This window comes from Colobus angolensis, unplaced genomic scaffold (genome assembly GCF_000951035.1).
Source record: "Colobus angolensis palliatus isolate OR3802 unplaced genomic scaffold, Cang.pa_1.0 Scaffold85, whole genome shotgun sequence".
Taxonomy (NCBI): Eukaryota; Metazoa; Chordata; class Mammalia; order Primates; family Cercopithecidae; genus Colobus; species Colobus angolensis.
The window spans coordinates 2,654,718-2,679,058 of NW_012122376.1; the positions used below are offsets into that span (position 1 = coordinate 2,654,718).

Consider the following 24,341-nt stretch of genomic DNA (forward strand, 5'->3'; position numbering starts at 1 on the left):
GCAGGTTTATGGAGCTCTATATCAAGGTTGTTTTTCCATTACCACAGTTCCTTTACCGGGAAAGATAATACATTAATTTGCTGTCATTATTGTATTATATATTAATTATAAATATATATATTTTGAGATGGAGTCTCACTCTTTTGCCCAGGCTGGAGTCAGTGGTGCCATCTCAGCTCACTGCAACCTCCACCTCCCGGGTTCAAGTAATTCTTGTGCCTCAGCCTCCCGAGTAGCTGGGACTACAGGCGTGTACCACCATGCCCAGCTAATTTATGTGTTTTTAGTAGGGGCAGGGTTTTACCATGTTGATCAGGCTGGTCTCGAACTCCTGACCTCAAGGGATTTGCCCACCTCAGCCTCCCAAAATGCTGGGATTACAGGCGTAAGCCACTGCACCCAGTCGCAATACTTTTAAAATCTCACATTCAAGGCCCCCATGCTCTTATCACTCAACCTCCTTGCCATGGCCCCAGTGTCCTGTCCCCATCTTCCACCTCCTGTCATCCATTCTTGTCCCCCATTCGCCAGACTCCAGCCATATGGCCTGTTGCCAACACCCACAAGCTCTCCACAGCCTCAGAACATCTGCTGTTGCCTTTCCATCTGCCTGGAACACTGTTCCTGCAATCTTTCCACACATGCCTGCTTCTCATCCTTCAGGCCTCAGCTACCTTAGGCCTGCCCACTGCCCACCTTCGTCCTACCTGCAGAACCCTGTTTATTTCCTTTGTTGTACTTTTCACAGACTCTCTCTTACTTTTGTTAATTCTGTATGGGCTCACCTTCTCCAAGCCCCCACCAGAATATGAGTTTCAGGAGGACACTGAGTTTCAGGAACGTGGGTTTCCTGTCCACACTGTATCCCCAGCACCCTACAGAGTGCCTAGCACAAACAGCATCCCTGGTAGATAGCGTGGGATGAATAAGTGTTATACAAATGATATGACCCATATGAAGAAAGATTTGCAATAAGGATTTATTGCAGCCCCAGTCTCAACTTGCTTTTCTAACTTGAGTTAAGTTCCCATTGCCAGAGTCCTCACTGCAGGCTGCTTGGGAGATATTTATCCTTGGAAACTTGGCTGTGATGACTTTGAGAGGCCCAGGAACTGGTTCTCTCTTGAGCAAGATTCAAAGAAGGCCTCTGCCTCCACTTGGAAATGGAGACTTTTGGGCCAATCTCAGAGGCTGCTGTTCCCATTTGAGGAAGGGCTTTTGTTCATAACCCCCAAAATGAAAATTCAATCGAGCAACCAGTTTCTTTTTTTTAATTTTTTAAAATTATTATTTTAATTTCTTCTTAAAAAAAAAAAAAAAACAGGATACATGTGCAGAATGTGCAGGTTTGTTACATAGGTATACATGTGCCATGGTGATTTGCTGCACCTACTGACCCGTCCTCTAAGTCCCCTCCCTCATCCCCCACCCCTCAATAGGCCCTGATGTGTGATGTTCCCCTCCCTGTGTCCATGTGTTTTTATTGTTCAACTCCCACTTGGTTCTCTGTTCCTGTGTTAGCGTGCTGAGGATAATGGCCTCCAGCTTCATCCATGTCCCTGCAAAGGACATGATCTCATTCCTTTTTATGGCAGCATAGTATTCCATGGTATATGTGTACCACATTTTCTTTCTCCGGTCTATCAGTGATGGGCATTTGGGTTGGTTCCATGTCTTCAGCAACCAGTTTCAAATGTTGCTCTCCATATCACAAATTTAAAAACATGATTCTTTGTTGTTATTGTTGTTGTTTTTAACTGGACAGCCAGATAGGTGGAAATCACGTGGGGATAATGTAAGTCTCTCTCTGTGTGTGCAGCTAGCAGTAGAATAAGCCTCTGCCCTGAGCCGAAGACTCCCCCAGTGCTTTTCTTTATTATGTGGTTAAGCTTCCCTCTGAGCTTGCAGTTCTCTGAATTCGTGAGAAAATGTAGACTTCTCTGAAAATTGCAGAGACAGGAAAATTGTGTTCACATGTTTGTTTTCATTATTTGGAATTGTGTATTTTCTGAATGGCGATCCTAAGCCAGTTGGAAATATCCCATGGTCGTTTATTTCACCCCTCTGCAGGCTGAAAAGTGTAAACGTCTAAACAACCAGATTCCTTTCCATGAGTTTTTCAACAAGAGATTAGTTTTTCATTTCTGGAGCTTTATTTTCTTCCGCATAATTAGCCAAATTTGTTCATGGTTAATCAGGGAGTTGTGGACAACAGGGTTCTGCCTCTTTCACACTTCAATGAGGAAAAAGGGCAAGGTCTTCACACTTCCAGAAGGTGACCCATTTTGTGTGCGCCCGTGGGTACCATGGGGGCAAATGTTTTTTCTTTTATAAGTAACGCACAGTTATCCCCATAAAGCATGCCTACAGCGTATACTTACAAAGCCTGACAGTTTCTTCTCGTAACATTTAAACGTATGAGAAATTGTACCTTTCCTGGTGCTTTACTTTTCCTTTGCCATAAGGTTTCCAGATATCTGTAGGAACACCTAAATTCGTGAATTAGCACAGCTGGGAAGCAAGAAGAAACACTGCTATAATACGAACATTTTTCTTGTAAAAATCTGTTTGGAAGATCCCAGACTGATGAGGATTTGTTTTATAAAAGATGTTTCCCTCAGGATTATGTGACTGGAAACCTGATTCAAGGCATATTTTCGTGATTTTCTTTTGCTTTTGTCTGAAAGAGTGGTTATAACATGCAAGTTTTTACCTTGAAGCAGTGTGCGTAGTTAACTCATAAACCAGCAATATCAGTCATCAGGACCAAAGACCAACTCAACCCCCACTTCCTCCAACTGCATTTTATGGCAGAAACAGAAGGCTTTGGTTTTTGTTTTTAATGTTTGCTTTTTGAGACCACCCTCCATGAACTGCTTTATTTCTCTTAAAAATGCATTTGGAATTCTCCCAGTAATTCTCAGAAGAGTGTGAATGCTTTTTGAGGAAGTTTGATTAAAATGTGACCCACTTCAGGAGCCGCCTTTGTAGGGGACTGGCTTCCTATTTCTGCTGCCTGAATCATCTCCATTCATCCACTTCCATATCCACTTTCTATGTTCTCTCAACTGTTTCACTCTTACGAAATCCCTGTTCTCCAGGGGCATATTGCAGTCTTATTTTTTCTTAACTCTATTTCTTTCTGTTCTCTTTCTTTTTGCTCCTTTTTTCTCCTCATACCTTTCTCACTTCTCTGTTCATTAGTCTGACCATTCCCTTTTCTCCAGACTGCCCCAGTCTTCCATTGCTTCTAATTAGATTTTTATATGAGCATTTTTAAAATGATTTTACGGTTCCTGTTCAAAATGTATTCTCCTCCACTTTTCTCAAGTCTCAAAACAGGTACACTTAGACCATAAAGACAAACGGAACAGCCACAATGCATTGAACTCTGTCATCTTCTCTAATGAGCTTCACATGTGCTACACATGGTCTGAAATACATGACCTTTGACTGGCTCCTGTTCTAGAGAGTGCATTGATTTTGTTTGTTTATGTGCTCGTCTTGTTTAACAATCTTGACTTTTTCTGCTCCAATAATTCATGATTCAGCAGAAAGGTTAAACTCCTTTTTAAGGGTTTTCCAAGTGGAAATGGAAGCTGGTCACTCAGGCTGAGAAGGTTTTACAAAGAGATGGTTGGAGCCGGGGTAAACTTCTAGATGGAATGGAGGTGTGGGGGGCCTGGTGGGGATGGGGGCTATACAGTCTCAACCTAAAGTGTTTGGACTGAGAGACATTGGTATTGTTCCAGAAGCCCCAGAGAGGCATTAAGAGAGACTAAGTGCATGTTCACTCTTGGCAGCATAAAAGAGAGACCCTCAAGGCGACCAAGTATGTGGAGCTGGTGATCGTGGCGGACAACCGAGAGGTAAGAACTTTTTGAAATTTCTCAGTATGGTTGTTTAGAGAAAAAAGAAAAAGGACATGTTCTGCAAGTTATTACTTGCTTTAATGAACCTCATTTCCTATGTGTTCTTTTTTTTTTTTTTTTTTTTTTTTGAGACGGAGTCTCGCTCTGTCGCCCGGGCTGGAGTGCTGGAGTGCAGTGGCCGGATCTCAGCTCACTGCAAGCTCCGCCTCCCGGGTTTACGCCATTCTCCTGCCTCAGCCTCCTGAGTAGCTGGGACTACAGGCGCCCGCCACCTCGCCCGGCTAGTTTTTTTGTATTTTTTAGTAGAGACGGGGTTTCACCGTGTTAGCCAGGATGGTCTCGATCTCCTGACCTTGTGATCCGCCCGTCTCGGCCTCCCAAAGTGCTGGGATTACAGGCTTGAGCCACCGCGCCCGGCCCCTATGTGTTCTTAAAAGCAGTGGAAACAGCCCATTGAAACAATGGTTTTCTGATTTTATAAAGTATACAATATTAAAAATTTATTTGATCTATAAAGTAATGGCAAAGCCTGCAGGAAAAAAACAGAGTTGCCCTATAGCTAAGCTCTCCAAACGAGGAGAATTAGCTGAGGGGAATGACAGAAGGCTTTAGATTATATTCTAAAACATTTTGGGGAAAAATTTAGTCTTTAAAATGGCACATTAAAAAAAATCGCGTATGTCATTAATCAAAATGAATGAATGAATGAATGAAGGCTACAGAGACACAGCAGAAAAATCCTCCCCTCTGAGCTATGGCTTGATACTACATCTGTTTTTTATTTTAATTAATTTTGAATTAGTTTTTCTAAAGATTATCTTCTCTGTATTTACTTACTTCCTCATTGGCATACATGAATTGGGTGATATTTTCTCATAGACTCTTTCAACACATATGAATGAAGCACAGGCTTGACTATTTTTCAGAAAACAATTCCCATTCTGGAAGGTCAGATTAGAGAGGGGAATGGGAAATTTGTTGATTTTTTTTTTTTTTTTTTTTTTATCTATTCGACTCTGGATTGTTTGACAAGTTGCCATGAGCTTCTATTACTTTTACTTTTTAATTTTTAAAAACAAATATAAAGAAAATTTCTCAGGAAGTTAAAATCAAGTCGATGATATGAAAAATGGCTTTGGACTGACTTCTAGTTGTCTGTTTCCTCTTTGCCAAAACATGTCACTGCCTCCATCATTTATGAGGCTGGAAAATTGCAGAAGTTGCTGTCTTGAGAGCACTTGGCTTAGGCAAATTTCAGGGAATTTCAGGGAGTCCCCAGCCGGGAACGTTATTCAGCAGGACGCAAGCTCATTTCACCAGGAACTGTGGAGGGTCCCCCGTGGTTTGTAAAATCCCAAGACTTCACGTTTCCAGGAGCCAGGAAGATGAGACATGATTGATATTCTTGCTGGTATTAATGCTGACATTTAAAATTGTTAAGTTTCAGAGGCAAGGAAAAGATCTGGAAAAAGTTAAGCAGCGATTAATAGAGATTGCTAATCACGTTGACAAGGTAAGTTCTTTTTCAGTAGTTAAATCATTCAGATCATGTAAATGTTTGGAAATGAGATTGGGGGACCTCATCTGACTTAGCAAGGAGACGAGATTCTGCCTCTGGGCCTTGGGTTGGAACTGTTTCCTGTCCTCTGAGTGTATAATTCCTGGGTCCTGGAGCAGCTTCAGGAGATGCCAGACCGCAGCTGTCTGGACTTTGGTGGCCTTGGGGACATGTCTTCCTCCAGGCTGTCTTCTGGTCAGGTGGAATACCAGTCTGAGGGTGTTTTGGACTTCCCAGTTCGCTCCAGAACCCCTACAGAGTTCATTTGATCCTTTGGATTGCTCCTGAGCCAGGCCTCTCCCAGGTCTCCCGATGACAGATCCCACAGGCCCCTGCAATCTGTCCCCATCACTGCAGGCCTGTACCAATGTAACCCTGAGGGTGGGTTTGCATTTCTAAGGGATCCATAGGCTTCACCGTCCTGGAACACAGGAGTTGACTTTCAGCTCAATCAGCTATTGGAAAATCCCTTGCTAAGAACAAATAGGTCAGAAACTCACCTTTCACAAAGATGATTTCCTTGCTGGAGGAGCCCCTGGAAACCGGGTCCTGTTCCTGGGGTACTTGTTCACTAACCGCTCCTCACACTGTGGGCCGGCAAAGAAAATGGCAACGCTCTCTGTGTAAACCACCTGTCCTTCCTCAATGCATCCTGCTGGAGAGGATGTTCGCTGTTTGATGCTGATGACCCTCAGCCTAAAATAGGCTTCTTACAAGTCCCACATATTGGAGTTGCCCTGGGGCTTCTGAAAGCATTGCTGCTTTCAAGGGACAGGGCAGGGGAGGAAGTTAGACCTCAGAATTTTCAGAAGCTCCCCAGCAATTCTCATGTGCAATGTGGGTGGCAACCGCTGTCCTAAAGCAACCATAGTCTCTCAGGAATACTGAGTCTCTTGCCTGCGGGGACAGTGTGAGAAGGGATCTGGTCATGGCTGAGCCTTTCACAGCCATGGTCCTCTGAAACAGCAGATTTTACACACAGTGGTTTGTGAGGGTGCCTCACTCTAGCCTTGTTTCCAAGCAATCTTATTCGATTTGAATTGCATTTTCTAAGTTTTCAGAAAAATGAAGACAAAGGCCCTTCCAGAAATTCGGCTCTCCATGTTGCAAGGCCTTATGCACTCTGCATCAATAATTCAGAATGAATCAGGTGTGGTTCTTCCACTTGAGAACGTCAAGGCTGGTGGGGAAGCAGACATGCAACCCACATAGCATGTCCAAAGCATTAGGAGCTAGATCCATGCTATGAATGGAGGTTTATGGGGATGCAGAAGAGGATCAGTTACTTCTTCCCGGGGCCAGGGAGTCTTTGCAGGGAGAGGATCCTAAAAGGTAAGTTCAGTTTCACCATGAGCACAGCAGAAGAGAGAGTATGTGTGATGTGGACATGTATGTGTTTTGTGTGCATGTACATGCATGTGTGTTCCTATATGTGTTCATGTGTGTGTTCATACATGTGTGTGCCGTGCATGCATGTATGTGTGTTTGTGTACATGCATGCTCATATTGTATGCAAATGCATGCATGCAGAGCTAGGGCAGGAGGAGATGAAGCTGCAAAGATTCACAGTGCTCAGGGCCCCGGCTGTTCTACGAAGCCATCTTGATGTTATTCTGCAGTGAATAGAGAGCTAGATGAATGTTTTTAAGCAGGGGAGAGACACATGGGATGGTAGAAAGATATCCCTGCAGTTAGTGTGAAGGGTGGAGTAACCAAAGACAAATAGGGCTGAGAGGAGTCTATTGCATAGAAATGACAAAGGCCTGACCGGGAGCCGTGACTCACGCCTGTAATCCTAGCACTTTGGGAGGCCGAGGTGGGCAGATCATGAGGTCAAGAGATTGATACCATCCTAGCCAACATGGTGAAACCCCGTCTCTACTAAAAATATAAAAATTAGCTGGGCGTGGTGGTGGGCACCTGTAGTCCCAGCTACTCGGGAGGCTGAGGCAGGAGAATTGCTTGAACCTGGGAGGCTGAGGTTGCAGTGAGCCAAGACCACACCGTTGCACTCCGGCCTGGTGACAGAGCGAGGCTCCATCTCAAAAAAAGAAGAAGAAGAAAAAGAAGTGATAAAGGCCTGACATGACCCAGGGCAGGGGAAGTGGGGATGTGAGAAGGACGAGGATTGAGAGATGCTTGAAGGGATGTGTTTCCTGATGACTATTTTTACCAGTTACTGTGTGTCAGGCTCTAAGTGCTTTGCATATGCTCTCAGGTACGTACTATTGCTCCTATTTTTAAAGCAGAGGAAGCTGATATGGGCAGAGGTTAGCCATTTGCAGGACGAGGGATGAGTGCTAGTCTTGCTGAACCCCAGCGGCAAGGGCTCTCGGCTTTGACTCTACTCCACCTGCTGTGAGTCAGGACCTCATGATGACCAAGCAGAGGCTGAGGGCGAGTGGGAGACCATGTGACCCCCAGTTTCGTTGGAGTGGAGAGGCAGGTAGACGATGCTTCATACCCAAGGAAAGCAGGAGCAGGAAGAGGAGTTCTGAAGGGCACTCTGAGCAGTCAGAGATGTGGGCTTGCCACTCAGAGACAGGCTATGGCTGCATGGAACTTTCTGGAAGTCAGAAAAACCCACATGGCCATTGATATCCTGGGATGGTATTGCCCTTGTCTACCTTTGAAGTAGGTCAAACTCCCTGGCAACCCCTGCCCGTTGATGTGTTTTCAGTAGTTACTTTTTGCAGATTCAACTTTATCCCAAAGTCCAGGTGCAGGAGAATCCTGGTGAAAGGTGAGTCCAGGCAAGGGGATGAAGGGTGGGTCTTAGAGGAGACATCGAAGATAGCGCGGCAGTTAGAACTGGACCTCGGTCTAGGCTGGACATTAGAACGCCTGGAGGGGAGTTTGTTTGTCTATTTGTTTATATGTTTACTTTTATAAATACTGATTCCCATACCTTGGCCCAGGGATTCTGATTTGATTGACCTTGCGCAGGGCCTGGGTACAGATATTCTCCAGGGTCCTCCAGTTATCCTAACGTGAAGCAGGACTGAGCCATGTTGGCCTGGAGGGCGGAAGGCTTAGGTGCCTGAGCTGGGAGCGCAGGTGCCATTCCGAGGCCAGAGAGTTGGATTGTTGCCCGGAAGGCCTCGGGCTATCCTCAGACTGTCCAATGAGGAGAGAACACGAGTTCTTCTTAGACGGCGGGAGCAAAAGGAAATGATAAACTATATTAAACCCAAACTGGAAATTGCTGAAGCTCCATTTTTAAAAAGGGATGTATTTGGGTCCTCTGTGTTTGTATTTCTTTACATTTATTCTAGGTTATATCTTGCTTCAGTTTGCAAAACCAAAAATGAGCAATTGGGTGTTTGTTAATAACTCGTACTGGTAATTAGAAAACACCGTGCCTTGGAAAAGTCCTAACAGACTCCATGGAGTTTGCCAGCCTGGCTGTCCTTGTGTTTCTGGCAGGGAGAGAGCCGATTTGCTGAGCACACAGCTACCCCTGGCCCTGGCATCCCTGTCCATCCCCAGCAGATACCAAAGACCTTGGAGGAGATACCCAGACTCCCTGGGAGACTTGGTGCTTCCAAGTCTATTAACAGATGACTCCCAGCTCTGTTACACAATTCTCAATTTCAGTTTTTCAACTCTACAAATGAAAGTGTCTTATCCCAGAAAACAATGACTGTGCCAGTGGCAACTTCCTCATTTGCTGACGTCTTGGCTCTCCTGGACCATTCTAAATTAATAACTGCTGGCTGCGTGGAGAAAGAGAACATCCCAGACTAGAAGACAGAAGAGGGGTTTAGTGACGAAGGTGACATTCTGGAATGTTTAGGAAATTCCCCCATAAGCAAAACACAGAAAGCATGTCTGACACTCATGCTTCCAGGCCAGATGCTGAGAATTTTCCCTGGGTCCTCATTACATTCCCACAGGAGCCCGGGAAACGCACCTGCCAATGGAGCTATCGTGGGGTTTGCATCTTCCAACCTTCGCCTCCAGTCTGTCCTCCTTATTCATTAGGAAGTTAGTGTCAGCTGCAAATTCAGGGACCTGCTTCTGAAAGGACTCATCGCCTATGTATTTAATTTCTTTTTTTTCTTTCTTTCTTTTTTTTTTTTCCGACAGAGTCTTGCTCTATCCCCAAGGCTGGAGTGCAGTGGCACCATCTTGGCTTACTGCAACCTCCACCTCCCAGGTTCAAGCGATTCTCCTGCCTCAGCTTCCCGAGTAGCTAGGATTACAGGCGCCCACCACCAGGCCTGACTAATTTTTGTGTTTTTAGTAGGGATGAAGTTTCACCATGTTGGACAGGCTGGCCTCAAACTCCTCACCTCAAGTGATCTGCCTGCCTCAGCCTCCCAAAGTGCTAGGATTACAGGCATGAGCCACCATGCCCAGCCTCTGTGTATTTAATTTCTTAGGGTATTTTCACTCATGTGACAGTTTTCTTTCCCTCCTGTCCCAAACCAGTTGCCTGAAAGATGCCGTTTCCCTCCTTAGACCCCAGGGGTTTCTGCGTCACTGTTTCTTCCCGAAAGCCTCCAGTGCGGTGTCCCTGGACTTCCTATATGCACCACTGCTTGGCAGTTCACTCTATTGGAGTTAACTGAACTGGCAGCTCAGTATGCCATGCCTTAAGATCCTGGTGACCTCTGAGCATTTGGGTAGCAGGGGCGAGGGCATCCTAATCCTTGCTGTCTCTGCCACTGCCGGCCCAGCCCACAGCAAGAGGCAAGCAAATATTTGTTACTGTTGTGTAAACAGGTGAATCGCTTCAGTTGGGTCTCTGACTGTGTCCACATACGTTCTGGGCTTTGTAAGTCAGGCAGGCAGCCGCCAAGCTCCATTTGTACCACAGAGGGCCGTGAGCTTCTCTCTGGGCCTGGGGTCACAGTGGGCCATCTCGGAAGGGAGTCTTAGCGCTCACAGAAGACGACAGTGTTACCTAGTGGTTTCAAACATGAGCATCAGGGTTAGCTGGCCTGTGTTCCAACCCCAGCCATGGAGTCACAATCTTAAGTCACCTGACTTCTCCAAGCCTCCGTGTCTTTGACTATAAAACAGAAATCATAATAATTCTAAACTCATAGAGTTATTTTCAGGATTAAGCCACAGCACAGAAACCACCGTGGCATCATGCCTGTGATGTAGTAATGCTCACGAACATTAGCTGTGGTGGTGGTTATTAGGAAGAATCAAAAGGAACCCGTCAGCAGCCCTGGAAAGAACTTTCAGAGCAGGCAGTAAAGGCATCATGTATGATGACTTGATGTGAGTTTAGCGTATATGACAGTCAAACAATGGCACTAATTTTGGAGAGGGGAGATTGTCTGTTATATTACTAAGTATAAAATCTGTTCTAAGGATGTGGTTTGAGAGGCCTAGTAGGTGGAAATGCAAAACCCATCATTATCATGAAAAGCTCCTTGATTAGGAAGTAGCAAACCTAGCACTGAGGAATGATGACAATTAGTCCTTTGCAGACCTTCATTACTGCCTCCATGCAACACTCCTGGGAGGCAAACCTAGTGTCTCCTTCCCAGATGACAACCCTGAGCCCACGCAAGGTGTCTGACTCCGAGGACGTCTCTTAGCAAGCTGGTATACGCATCAGCATTGGATCACCTCCATTTCTGCTTTCTGATCACTGTTACCTTTGTATATAATAGAACTGAAAATGTAATCTCTCAGTGAACAGCAGCCAAACATGTGCATTGAGAGTTCCAGAGCCAGCCAGGAACTTATTTTTGCCCCGGAAGCCTGGGCTGGGAGTTTGCAAGTAGATGGCGTGGGCCATGCAATTCTTGATTGAAAACAAACTGTTGGACTGTGTTGCAGTCATGTAATTGTCTCGTTAACTCATTAATGTAATGTCTGTAATTGTGATCTGTTTGAAACCAAGTTGGACCAATGCAATCCGCATATATTCTGCGATGCCGTTTGTACCCCAGTCATATTCTCCTGCTAACCCAGTGCTCACCAGATGACTGTGGGGACCAGAAAGGGAAAAGATGAGCTTGCCTTATGTGGGTTAGAATCTAGGGTCAGATGTTCAACTTTGAGGATTTTCTTGTACTTTAGTTCACCATGTTGGAATGGTGCCTACCTAGCAAATGCAGAACTTCTATAAGTTTTGTTATTGGCCAGATGCTTCTGGCAACTGAGAATAGGACCTGCTTTTATCTGGTGCTTGGCTTTGGTTGCTATCACTAGCCAGCCTTTTCTCCTTGGCTACCTGGGATCTCAGAAGATGAGGGCTTTCTCCCTGTGTGCTGCCTCATATACCAGGGGCATTGAAAGATTTGACAGCCAACCAGGTGACACCATGTCCTCGCCCCCTCAGCCATGAGTACAAAGCCATCTCCTTGTCTATGTGATGCCTATGAGGACAGTGGGTAGGTCATACCTCTACCCTGACCACTCATGCCGGCCCTCTGAACTCCTATGAGACAAAGCCATCCCTTAGTCCCTGGAGGAGTTGCTTTTCTCTGCTCTGACCCAGGGCGGGCAACCTATCTGTAGGTGTAGTCAGGTATGGGCTGTAGGCTGAAGTCAGGAACACCCAAAGATGGTGGAGGCAGGAAGGGGAGTGAGAAGTCTTGCTTTCAGTGGTGTGCCAGCTGCTTTGTTTCACAGGCCCGTAAAAGAGGAACTTCATTTAACAGATCTTTCCATGACAGTGTTGGTGAGCTAACTTCTGGCTGTTGGGAGGAGAGTCATTAATGTTCCTGAAGAAAGACTCTGTTTATGCCTTCGTTATTCTGAAAGATACTGACTTCTTCATTTCATTAAAACCTTCTACGTTGATTATAGGTGACAGAATATGATAGTGTTGGCCAAGGCTGAGACTTTGCTGAAAAATTAATACAGATTCATTTTCAGTAACTCACAAGCAGAACATTTTGCTCAAAATGAACAAGTTATTGTCCTTGGCAGAAGCGTCTGAAAGATCCTAATTCGCTTATTGTTTCACTCGCAGTGGATATTCACTGGCCATCTTTAGCTAGAATATACATCTGTATGTACATTTTAAATCACCAATGAATCATTTGAAATGTGTGCTTCCATACAAATGAGAGCAGACAGTACAAAGCTAATCCCTTCAGCATCTAATTGGCCAACCTTTGAGAACCTAGTTAACACACCACTTTGCATTAGGCACTGCAAATATTTCTTAAATTCCAACACCACAGGCACCAAAGAGCACAGAGATATTTTTCTCACCTGTGTCAGTGAACCTCAAATAACGCAAATCTGTTCTAATTTTCCTTTCGAGTTTTCGTTAACGTGATCCCAACTCCAATGCCAGTTTTGCCTGTTTCGCCCAGTTTTACAGACCACTGAACATTCGGGTCGTGTTGGTAGGCGTGGAAGTGTGGAATGACATCGACAAATGCTCTATAAGTCAGGACCCGTTCACCAGCCTCCATGAATTTCTGGACTGGAGGAAAATGAAGCTTCTACCTCGCAAATCCCATGACAACGCGCAGCTTGTCAGGTAGGGAGTTCCGTCTTCTGTTTGCTTAGAAACAAGAGTGCCCTCGGCGAAGCCCTTAGTTTCACCTGTACAGCCCCGGGAGCTGCCACCTTTCTGCAGAGCACACTGCCTTGTACAAGGGGGCTTCTCAGCTCACACCAGGGGGGCAGATGCCACCCTCACCTGAAACTGAAGGTCTGTGAGAAAAGTCTCCCTCTGAACACCCTGGGAAAACTGTCCCTCTACAGAATTTTCATTTCCTTCTTCCAGAACCTGGACATTTTATTCTATACCAATTTTTCTGATTTTAGCTGTGATGTAAAGTTGTTCTGAGTAGCCCTTTTTTTTGTTTTGTTTTTTGTTTGTTTGTTTTTGAGACGGAGTCTCTCTCTGTCGCCAGGCTGGAGTGCAGTGGCGTGATCTCGGCTCACTGCAACCTCCGACTCCCTGGTTTAAGCGATTCTCCTGCCTCAGCCTCCTGAGTAGCTGGGATTACAGGCAAGTGCCACCACGCCCAGCTAATTTTTGTATTTTTGAGACAGGGTTTCACCATGTTGGCCAGGATGGTCTCAATCTCCTGACCTCGTGATCCACCCACCTCGGCCTCCCAAAGTGCTGGGATTACAGGCATGAGCCACCACATCTGACCAAGTAGCCTGTTTTTAAAGATTCATCATTATTAGTGGAAAATGGGTGTTTATACAAGATCTAAGGACAGTACTTTGGGTGAACATTGTCAGATTCCTGGAGGGAAAAAAGACTTCACTCCTCCTCCTGTTGTGGCTGTGACTCTTTGGTTTTCTAGATGAGAGACTATCAGGAAGTATAGCACATTTACCTTGTGTTCCCTCTTCCAATCAATATGCATCAAGTACCTGTTAGGAACCAAACAGTGTTTTGGGGGCTTTGAACACCGTGGTGACCAACACTGTACGTCTCCCTGCTCTCAGAAGTCTCCACTCTACTGAGAGACAACGAGAAAGAGGACAATTTCAGTGTAATCAACTGGAAGATGATAAACTAAGGGAAAGCATAGCTCTATTATAATTATAGCACAAAAATTGGTGGGATGATCTTACAACAATCTAAATTAGTATGAAGCAGATGTTTCTAGAAGTGACAATTTTTTTTATTTGCTTTTTTTTTTATTATACTTAAAGTTCTAGGGTACATATGCACAACATGCAGATTTGTTACATATGTATACATGTGCCATGTTGGTGTGCTGCACCCATTGACTCGTCATTTACATTAGGTATATCTCCTAATGCTATCCCTCCCCACTCCACCATCCCCATGACAGGCCCCGGTGTGTGATGTTCCCCACCCTGTGTCCAAGTTTTGTCATTGTTCAGTTCCCACCTATGAGTGAGAACATGCAGTGTTTGGTTTTCTGTCCTTGCAATAGTTTGCTCAGAATGATGGTTTCCAGAGAAGCGACAAATTTTTATTCAAATCTTTAAATACTTTGTGCCACTCTTCTTTTGTTGTCACATGGCTTATAGCACAGAAAAGGACACCTTCTGGGACAGAGGCTCTTTCTCTTGACAAACCCAAGGTGGCTATTGAACATTTGTGGAAAGTTAAAAAAAAACAGTCCTACCCCATTGTCACTTTAGAAAATGCCTACGTCGGCCGGGCGCGGTGGCTCAAGCCTGTAATCCCAGCACTTTGGGAGGCCGAGACGGGTGGATCACGAGGTCAGGAGATCGAGACCATCCTGGCAAAATACAAAAAACTAGCCGGGCGAGGTGGCGGGCGCCTGTAGTCCCAGCTACTTGGGAGGCTGAGGCAGGAGAATGGCATAAACCTGGGAGGCGGAGCCTGCAGTGAGCTGAGATCCGGCCACTGCACTCCAGGCCGGGCGACAGAGCAAGACTCCGTCTCAAAAAAAAAAAGAAAATGCCTACGTCTGAACGGAGGCTGTTGGCATTCCTTGGTAATTTCCTTCGGCCATTTTCACAGGGTTCCCTCCTGCCCCCACCCTTGGATATTTGTGGTTGCCTCACATTTTATACATTGATTAGTCTTGAACTACTAAAAGTACATTTTGTGTATTTCGAGTCAGAGTGTTTTGATATTTTTCCCAAATGGAGTCTGTCCAACTTGAACATCTGGAAATAAATTATCATCTTATGTAACCTTATTATTTATATATGTATATAATTGTATCTGTTCATGTAGTCTATATAGATGTAAATAAACGCCAAAATTTCTACTACTGTAAATATAAGTATACTGGGATAGGTGGATAGAGAGGCAGGGAGGGAGAGAGGGAGGGAGGAAGAGAGGAAGGGAGGGAGGGAGAAGGTTCTATATATACTTACCTCTTTCTGTTCAATTGACCATAACTAAAATATCTAACTTTTCAAACAATATATCTGTACACATACATGGCCAAGAGTATTGGTAAGTCATTTGACTCCTTTAAAGGAAATTCAGCAAATACAACGTTTTCTTTTTCACACATGAGGTTGGAATTAACAGCACTTGTGTTCAGCAGGCCCTTGGTGTCATTAGAGTCATGATCAGGTTAAGATTCCAGATAGAAGGACAACTTCATTGAAGCCATGAAGTCCCCTTCCAGAAGCTTCCTGCCTAAGTGCCAAGGTTTTGCAGGTGCTCACTTGTTCTACACTGGCCCCAGGGTTGATAATTTTTCTGCCAATTCCAATTTTGTAAGCTATCTCAGCAGGACATTTTGAAGGAGTTTTGGTGTCTGGCGGAACTGTAGTAAGTTATCCAGGAAAGCAGTTAAGCTACAGGGAAAATCTAGTAAACCATCTAATGCATTTCTTTTAGTTAATAGTGATTCTCTGTGACTATTTTCAGCCTTTCCATCAGCAGACATTGTTTAAATGGAGCAGCTTCCTACAGTCCATTAGGAAATAGGCAGATTACAACTCATAAGTACAAAAGTAATAACTGGTTGTCATCTGAGTCTTGAAAACAAAACTCTAAAAGATGATGGAACCATGATGCAACTGCAGAAATAAAATTTTCAGGGAAAAAAAGATAAAATCACATGTGAATATACCCTCATACAGCTGTTTTTATTTTTGCATATTTTATTGCAGGAATATCCAACAGAATTTTTAAATACTAGAGAATGCCCCCGTTCTAATTTGATTAAAGAAAGTCCTCTCTTTTATTTCCTAGTGGGGTTTATTTCCAAGGGACCATCATCGGCATGGCCCCAATCATGAGCATGTGCACGGCGGAACAGTCTGGGGGAATTGTCATGGTAAGCCAAGGGCATTGGGAGCTGGTTCCTCTTGTTAATGATTCCCCAGGAAGTCACTACTTTTATCAGACTTTGTGAAGATAGACCCTTTCCTTTAATGCTTTTTAGATTTAACTCTGTTTTTACTCTAGCTGTATTTATAATTGTATATATCCCACAGTATTTTAGGAACTGTTTAAAAGCAAATTGCACACAGGAAAGGTGGGCGTGTAAAATAGCCCAGCAGAGGCAAGCCTACCTCTTTTGTGGAGAAACATTTTCAACTGGGACTTTCCAACCCAGGAGTTCCTCCCAGCACTGGGGTGAGCCAGGGCATTGGGGTTGCCCTCATCATGCAGCTGTTGGGATGCCCTGTGGTCTCACCAGACATTCCCATTTGAATTTTTTTCTGATGGTTCTGTCTCCAAGCCCAATGGCCCAAAGTCTGAGGTTTTTAGCTCTTTACCACTGCAAATGCTTTACATACCTTCTGGCCAGTATACAATTTGTCTTTAAAATAACCTTATTCTTGGAAGTCAGAAACCCGGGTTTATTGCTTTACAAGGATCATTTTGTCATATATAAGCTATATATGTTTGGGAAAGGAAATACAATGGGAAGACTATTTGGGACTCTTTATGAATGTAGGAAGGAGGTAGCTTTGACAGGCTTGCCCAGCAGGGGGCTTGTGCTCCACTTCATCAGATAATTCAAGGAGAGGTTTTCACCCTATGTTGTCCCCACTCTGAAAATTTAGTGTCTCCTCTGCACCAGACCTCAGACAGGGAGTATCCTCAGAGACCATTCCTCCATCTTCATTAAACAAACAGAACCCTGCCCTCCCAAGAAACTGAGTTCCTCCATGTTTTCTGAACAGAACATGTGTGAATGTTCGGTTGTATTACATGGTGGAAGGAGTTATGTTCTGCTGACGATGACTTTCTCTCCACATACTGCCTAACCAGATCTTCTTCATGCACACACGGAACCAACATTTCCCTCCTCTCTGGGTTCAGAGGTTGGTCACTAAGGGTCAAAGCTGCGTGGAGGGATTGCCCCCGCTTACTGGTTTCTGGCTTGAGCGGTGACTCCCTTGTTTTCTGTGGACCTGGAGGCCCTGCATGTGATCTCTGCCATGGCATTCCTTGGCATGTTTGGTTTTTGTTGATGCCAGGTTCATTTCAAGTCAGATCCCAACTCTATTTTTACAGAGCAGACTGCACATTTTTAAGAGGGCATAATTTTCTGTTTCATGGTTCCATGGTCAGTTGCTACTGACTTTGCCACTTAAAGTTGGCATCATATTTTTTTTAGAGCTGAAACTCAGTTCTTCACAAGCATGGTAAGTTCTGCTGCTGTGCAGTGCTGAAATGGGCCTGTAGTCCATGTCAGCACAGTAAGTGGCTTTCTTCAGGTCATGTCCCTTATTCTATTTCCATACAAGCATTTGATCAAAATTCCTTCTTTAGAAGGATACAGGGAAGCCTAATTTTTAAAAGATATATGAAAATGAATGTGGGAAATATAAGGAAATTTTGTGTAATGCAATAAGAATCAAGTGAAGATCAAAGTTAATTATCAGGAAATATGTTTTAGCAATTTGACAGCAGCTAGCATCATCCTTAGACACACTGCTTACACGTGCCACATATAACAGAAACATCAAATAGGATAAAAATGCCTCAGCACCTTTGATTTCTACAAAAGTCATGAAATCAGCAAGATCAACATCTTGACCAGACCTAACATTTCTAGACTCACTTTCTTTTCCTGTGTCTCTAAAGTTACATTCACGGGCATCCCATGTGACTATGCTTCATTCGAGGACTCACAAATCTAAGAGGAAGGAAGCAATGTAGCAAGGAAGCAGAGATCCTCATAAAATTGAAAATAGGATTGTAGTGCCATTTCTGGAATTTTCAAAATACAGCAAATCATTAATTTTAGTAACTGAAAGTCATTCCTTTATAGCTAACTGACCTAAAACAGCCTTGGTTTGGAAATAATATTAATAGCATGAATAAAGAGATTTTTTTTTCTTACTACAAATGTAAACTGTTTATCAAGGTCTCTTAAGAGACATTCTGTTTATAGTCATTGATGCATGACAGAATGTAAAACAATCTGGCAACTAAAAACTAAGACATTCAATGACACAAAAGAATCAGAAGAATATTTTTTAATGATAAATTCCTTGAATTTTGTGCCAGAGCATGCTAACTTCAGCCCCCATGTTCTTAGACTGACTACATTCTCTTCACCATTGTGTTATTTTTGAGAACCGATTTCCTGAAACATATTTGTAAAGATTCCTACAACAGGAAACTCTAAAATCTAAACAAAGTAATTTATTAGGAATTTCATCTTGGTTCCTTGGCATGCCATTGTTATCTTAGACTGAAGGCTTGTTGTAAACACTGTCAACACACCTGTGAGATCTTGCATGAGCACACTTTTATCCGGGAGCCTCACACAGACTGTCTGTATCGGTGTGCTCTCTGAAATGGAGTATCGTATTTGTTTTAGCCCATTTTCTGTTGATTCTGACAGAATACTTGAAACCAGGTAATTTATAAAGAAAGGGAATTTATTTCTTACCGTTACAGAGGCCGAGAAGTTCCAGGTAGAGGGGCACACCTGATAGGGCTTCTTGTGGGTGAGGGCGCTCTAAAGAGTCCCAAGGCAGTGCGGGGCGTCACATGGCGAGGGAGCTGAACGGACTAGCTCAGGTCCCTCTTCTTCTTATAAAGCCACTGGTCCCACTCTCATGATAACCCATGAATGCATTAACCCATTGGTCCATTAATCCATGAATGGATTAATACATTATGAGGGCAGAGTCCTCATGACCCAAACCCTTTTTTTCTTTTTGAGACAAAGTCTCACTCTGTTGCCCAGGCTGGAGTGCATTGGCACGATCTCAGCTCACTGCAAGCTCCGCCTCCCGGGTTCATGCCGTTCTCTTGCCTTAGCCTTCTGAGTAGCTGGGACTACAGGTGCCCGCCACCACGCCTGGCTAATTTTTTGTATTTTTAGTAGAGACGGGGTTTCACCGTGTTAGCCAGGATGGTCTTGATCTCCTGACCTCGTGATCCACCCACCTCGGCCTCCCAAAGTGCTGGGATTACAGGTGTGAGCCACTGGGCCTGGCCTGACTCAGTCACTTCTTAAAGGCCCCACGTCCAATACTGCCATACTGGGATTAAGCTTCAGCATGCGTTTTGGAGGGAACAAACATTCAAACCATAGCAGCACTGTTTCTTGGAAAACATCTTATCTCTTTCCTAAGTAGCACAAAGCAAGATTCAAACAAGGTACTTTCCTTACTCCATGGTATACAGGCCTTTTCAGAAATGTTGTATGTAGGCGCTGTTTCTGTAGATCATACACACTAATTAATTTCAGTTTGTAAAAGTTAGGTAACTATGTTTTTTAGTTAATTTCTAGTAGCTGTTTGAGCCGAGCCATGCAGGCACTCCACTAAGTTCGGGGTGGCCAAGTAGTGCTTGCTGAATGGAGAAACCACCTTCCACATCCAAGCAAAAGGTTAATGAACCCCCAGTCACAAGAGTCAAAGAATCGGGACACCTCCCATTTCCAAAGTCTGCCTAGCAACACAAAGGACCAGCAAGAATAAGATATAACTGGATTATAATCTTAAATGAATGGCTCTTCAAACAGATGACTCAGTATGGTCAGATTTAGTATGAAGTATTGTGAAATTTTCCAACTATCCTCCCCAACTAAGCACACAGGAAGAGGCAGGCTCAATGACAAGCTCTTAGAGCTCATTTAAAATGTCACAAAGCGTGCTTGCACCTGTCACCTTTATATCAGCATCATCTCAATCAAGGGTAAAATGATACTTCTGTTGCCCATGAAGGAATGAGCTTTTCCTATGATGCAGGATGACTTTTTGCTTCATTCAATGGAAGAGTTTTATGGGGCAATTGTAGGAAGCAGGATGGAGACCCTGCCTTGAAGATGTCATATAAAAACATAAAGAATCACACAGGTATATGTGCGGCATACAGACATTCCTCAGCAGAAAGGACCCCAAACTGGCTTAACTGAAATGTCAAATTATATCTTTTTTAAGTTTAAACTAAATGATAGCATTTTACCTTGGTCCCTTATAAGGAATTACATGAAGTCAAATGTTAATGAAAGGTATATTTCTGTGGGGAGGGAAGCCTGGGAAATAAGGCCAAGGAGACATGAATTATACACCTGTGCTTTTGTGTTTTCTTTGAGGACCATTCAGACAGCCCCCTTGGTGCAGCCGTGACCCTCGCACATGAGCTGGGCCACAATTTCGGGATGAATCATGATACACTGGAGAGGGGCTGTAGCTGTCAAATGGCGGCTGAGAAAGGAGGCTGCATCATGAACCCTTCCACCGGGCAAGTACCCATCGCTTCCATCTGCTTTGAGAGTGTGCATAGCTTGAAGTGTGTCTTGGGAACCAGATGAGTCCCTGGTTTTCTGGTCAGAGCACCCAGGGAAGCTTCCAAAAAGTAATTCCTTCCCAAGTAGCAAGAGTGGCCTGTGCTACTCCAGAGATCCATGGGCAGCCAGATGGCAATGCTACATGGTGTGAGGGCTGACCTCTTCCTTGAGGAATGGTGGGGATGGATGCTGTCTGTGTTTAGAAATCGCTAATTATCTTCCTGTCCCAGCAAGTGTTTTTCATTTGAGCCTACGGCTCCAGCTGCCAGGCAGTCCCAGGAGCCAGCCATCTGAAAGCCTGGGCAGAGTGGAGATGGGCCACATGTAAACTCACTGGGCAGAGTGGAGATGGGCTGCATGTCTTTAGAGGGTGCTGGGTAGAAGGTGTTCTTTCCCCGGGGTTGGCCCTAGGGTGTCTCTGAAGTCAGTAGCTTGGGGGTTTGTGGTGTCTCTGCCTCTGACATCATATCACCTTACCAGATCTTAGAGGTTTAAATGAAATGATTTCTCTGCTTTGGTAAATTATGATGCTCTTCCTTATTTAATGCTTTCCTGACTCTCCCGACTTGGCTCAACCAGAAAAGAGCAAGACAGTTCCATTATTTGGAGTGTTCAAATGAAGTGGAAACAGATGCACCTTGGATTAGAGATTAGATGATTAGACTGATTAGAGATTCAGATGTGTTCTTATATCTCTAAAGAGCCTATCCCAAACTAGAACTTTGTGCTAGTTTAAGAAGATTCTCAATAGTAAGGGGAAGCATGTGCTGGATACAATGCTATCTTCTTTCTTATACCTTGAAACCTTATAAACACTGACTTTCATGGAACATTCCAGCCCAAGCTTGCTCTCTGGGTTTCCTGAAAGGAGACACTGGGGAGAGAGGCAAGTGCTCTGAGCAGCCCTATGACTCATCTCTCCGAAGACTTGCTGGCCAGGGGACAAGCATGGTGTGAGGGGATACCTGCGAATGCAGTTTAAAGGACCCAGTAGAGGGAGGAATTTTTAAAGAATGTGTCTGTGCTTTTTCAAGCAATAGCCTTGTGGGCCTCCTGGGAAATCGTTTGTAGGGCATTGAGTTGCCCTTGAAACAAGGACTGGACAGAACCACACAGCTCATCAGGGTATTGTCATTTCATGTGAGCCATCAGGAGGCATCTTCTCACAGCAAGTGACTGACTCTTCATGTTCATCACCCCCATTTGCACAGAGCCTTCAGGGGCATCTTTCTGCTCGTGATTCCCTCTGAAGCATAATTCAAGGGAGTCACCAAGTCTTTGTTGAGGAAGTGGCTCTGTGAGTGTGTAATGACAGAAACCAAGGATCTGTACACAAAGTGAAAGTACCACCCAATAGGAACTGAAATATTGCAAAACTCAAGATACTAACAAATGTGTCTCTCCAAAAGGGAGGCCACCCTAAAAAGTAATATGTTCCTAAGTCACCGAAGGTGTCTGAGCAGAGGCACAATAATTGTTTGCTGGACATTTGGAGCAAGGATTTCCTTTTTAGGGTATAAGGTTGGGCCAAGGACCTGTAGATGCCTTCTGTTTCCAACATTTCACAAGCCCTGATCGCGATGCTGGGCCACACACTGGGTGACTTTCAGAGAGTGAGTTTGGCAGGAGACTGACGTGCAATTGAGTGGCCTTCGTGTTTTCTCCCCCTTGATGAACTCACAGCCATAGAAAATACACTCTCTGTCTAATTTCCCTGATCATCAAATGGGCACAAATACATTAGCCTATGGGCCTCCAGAAATGGTTTCCCATGACTAAGACATCATATGGTTAATATTGTTAATGTTTTTTAATTATTGAGAAACCAATGGAAGACAGGAAAATCTAGATCAAGAACACTGGACTTGAAGAGATCTGGTTGTCCCAATTCTCACACCATTTTAAAATAATGTAGGCAGATTAGTAACCCCCTGGCTTTTACATTCCTCATCAGTAAGATGAGTGAGTTGGTATTCATCCATCCAACCATCCATCCATCCATCCACCCATCCACCCTTCCTTCCTCCTTTCTTTCCATCTGTCTCTCCACCCACTTGTTCACATATTAAACAAATATTTTTGACCCCTGTGCTTGTGGGGAGGAATGCGTAGATGAGGAAGACTCTACAGCTCTAAAAATTATTTAATTCTGAAGGCACAATAGCAAGGTATATTTTCTGGCACTCTATATGGTTTTATCTAAATCCTTTCCAATTGGAAAGTCTTCATGGCAGTGCTGAAGAATGCAAGTCAGATTGCCCTGGAGATATTCAAACACCATAGGTAGAAATGGTATTGTTAAGAGCTCAGCAAATCATTTAAAAGGCTTTTTTCCCCCTTACCAGGGGTTTGCTAATAGCCTTTATTTGATTTATACCATATTAGCAATTTCTGAGTTTTCTCTTTTGCTGAGCTTGTGCTTTTGTGTAAATCTTTTCTATTTGCTTCTCATTTATGATCCCACATTCCTGTCCAGAGAGTGGTGTTTTTAATTTTCTCAGATGGAAAGCAACTTCCTAAGTAAGTAGGTGAATTAATCACAAAAGCCCACAGTGAGGGGGAGGTCGAGCGGCCCAGTCAACCCTCAGTCATCCATCACCCGTGGTGGAGATTTCCCGGCTGCTCCGGTATTATCTCAAAGTGGTGGTTCTCTTACCTCATAGTGTCTCTGAGAGAGTAGGAGAATGGACTCAATGAGATCACATGTCTGTAAATTGTAAATCATTCCACAAAGGTGGTATATTATTACTTAGCTTACAGGGATGTTGGAATTATCAAAAAGTTAAAGGCTTTTTTCAGAATTCCTACTCATCATTGCTGGAAAGACTCCCAGTGCCCTTAGCAGTCACTCAGCAGCATGTCCACAGTTTCTGTGTGATGGCTCATTTTAAACGGGCCCACATCCAAACACCAGCCTGCCTCTGTCTTCCTCCTCCCACCACTGATGGAGGCTTGGAGATGTCAATTAAATTCAGTCTCAGCTCCAAAGGTGATTCAGAGATGAATCAGTAACTGCTTTAATGATATTAACATCTCAGAACCAAAAAGAACCAAGTATTGTAGATGGCTTAAAGGCGAAAAGTATATCCCCTCATATACCTTGTTCATTCTTTATCAAAACATTCCAAAATTCTGACTCTGAAAACATTAACCAACTGCTATCACTGACACATGGGACCTGAGGCCTGTAAATACGAGGATAGAGTCCTATTTCAACTTGAGTCTTACGTGACTTCAGTTGCACATGGCAGGGATGGTTGGAGGGGGTTCCTTATGGATTGTATCATTAATTACTGCAAGGCTCTAAGTGTGTGTGAGAGTGTGTGTTTTATGTCTCTGAACATGTAAGACCTGTCTTGGAAGTGACTCTTTGGCAAAAGCAGTATCTGGGGATTCATGTGGGAGTTTAACTCAGTTGAGTTTATCCATTAATGAGCTTGGAGTCCTTGGTCTTAGGGAGGTGAGGGTTACATATGCTGCATTTATAGGAGTAAGAAAATTGTGAATGATTTGAATACTCGTAGCAAAGAATATTTACCATAAATAGTAAATGTCACTTCCTAGAGCAGGAAAAAAGGCAATATTAACATTCAAAAAATTACTCTTACAGATTCCTTTTTTTTTTTTTTTGCAGAAAGTTTTCTGTTAAATGAGAGTTGGAGGAATCGGGCCATCTCCTCAGGTGGGGCAGGTGAATCTGCAAGTCATATTCACCCAGTACCTGCCACTGATCCACACTGACAGGTCATATTCACCCAGTACCTGCCACTGATCCACACTGACAGGTCATATTCACCC

General features: G+C 44.0%; 1 protein-coding gene across 1 annotated transcript in view; it reads left to right on the forward strand.

The window, feature by feature from the left end:
• The window catches only part of ADAM12 (ADAM metallopeptidase domain 12), a 325,280-nt gene that overhangs the window by 218,891 nt on the left and 82,048 nt on the right, over positions 1–24,341 (forward strand). Inside the window, exons 7-11 of the mRNA XM_011930297.1 lie at positions 3,804–3,869; positions 5,314–5,385; positions 12,723–12,892; positions 16,031–16,115; positions 20,349–20,497. Of these exons, the coding sequence (XP_011785687.1) occupies positions 3,804–3,869; positions 5,314–5,385; positions 12,723–12,892; positions 16,031–16,115; positions 20,349–20,497 (542 nt within the window). The remainder of the gene's footprint in view (positions 1–3,803; positions 3,870–5,313; positions 5,386–12,722; positions 12,893–16,030; positions 16,116–20,348; positions 20,498–24,341) is intronic.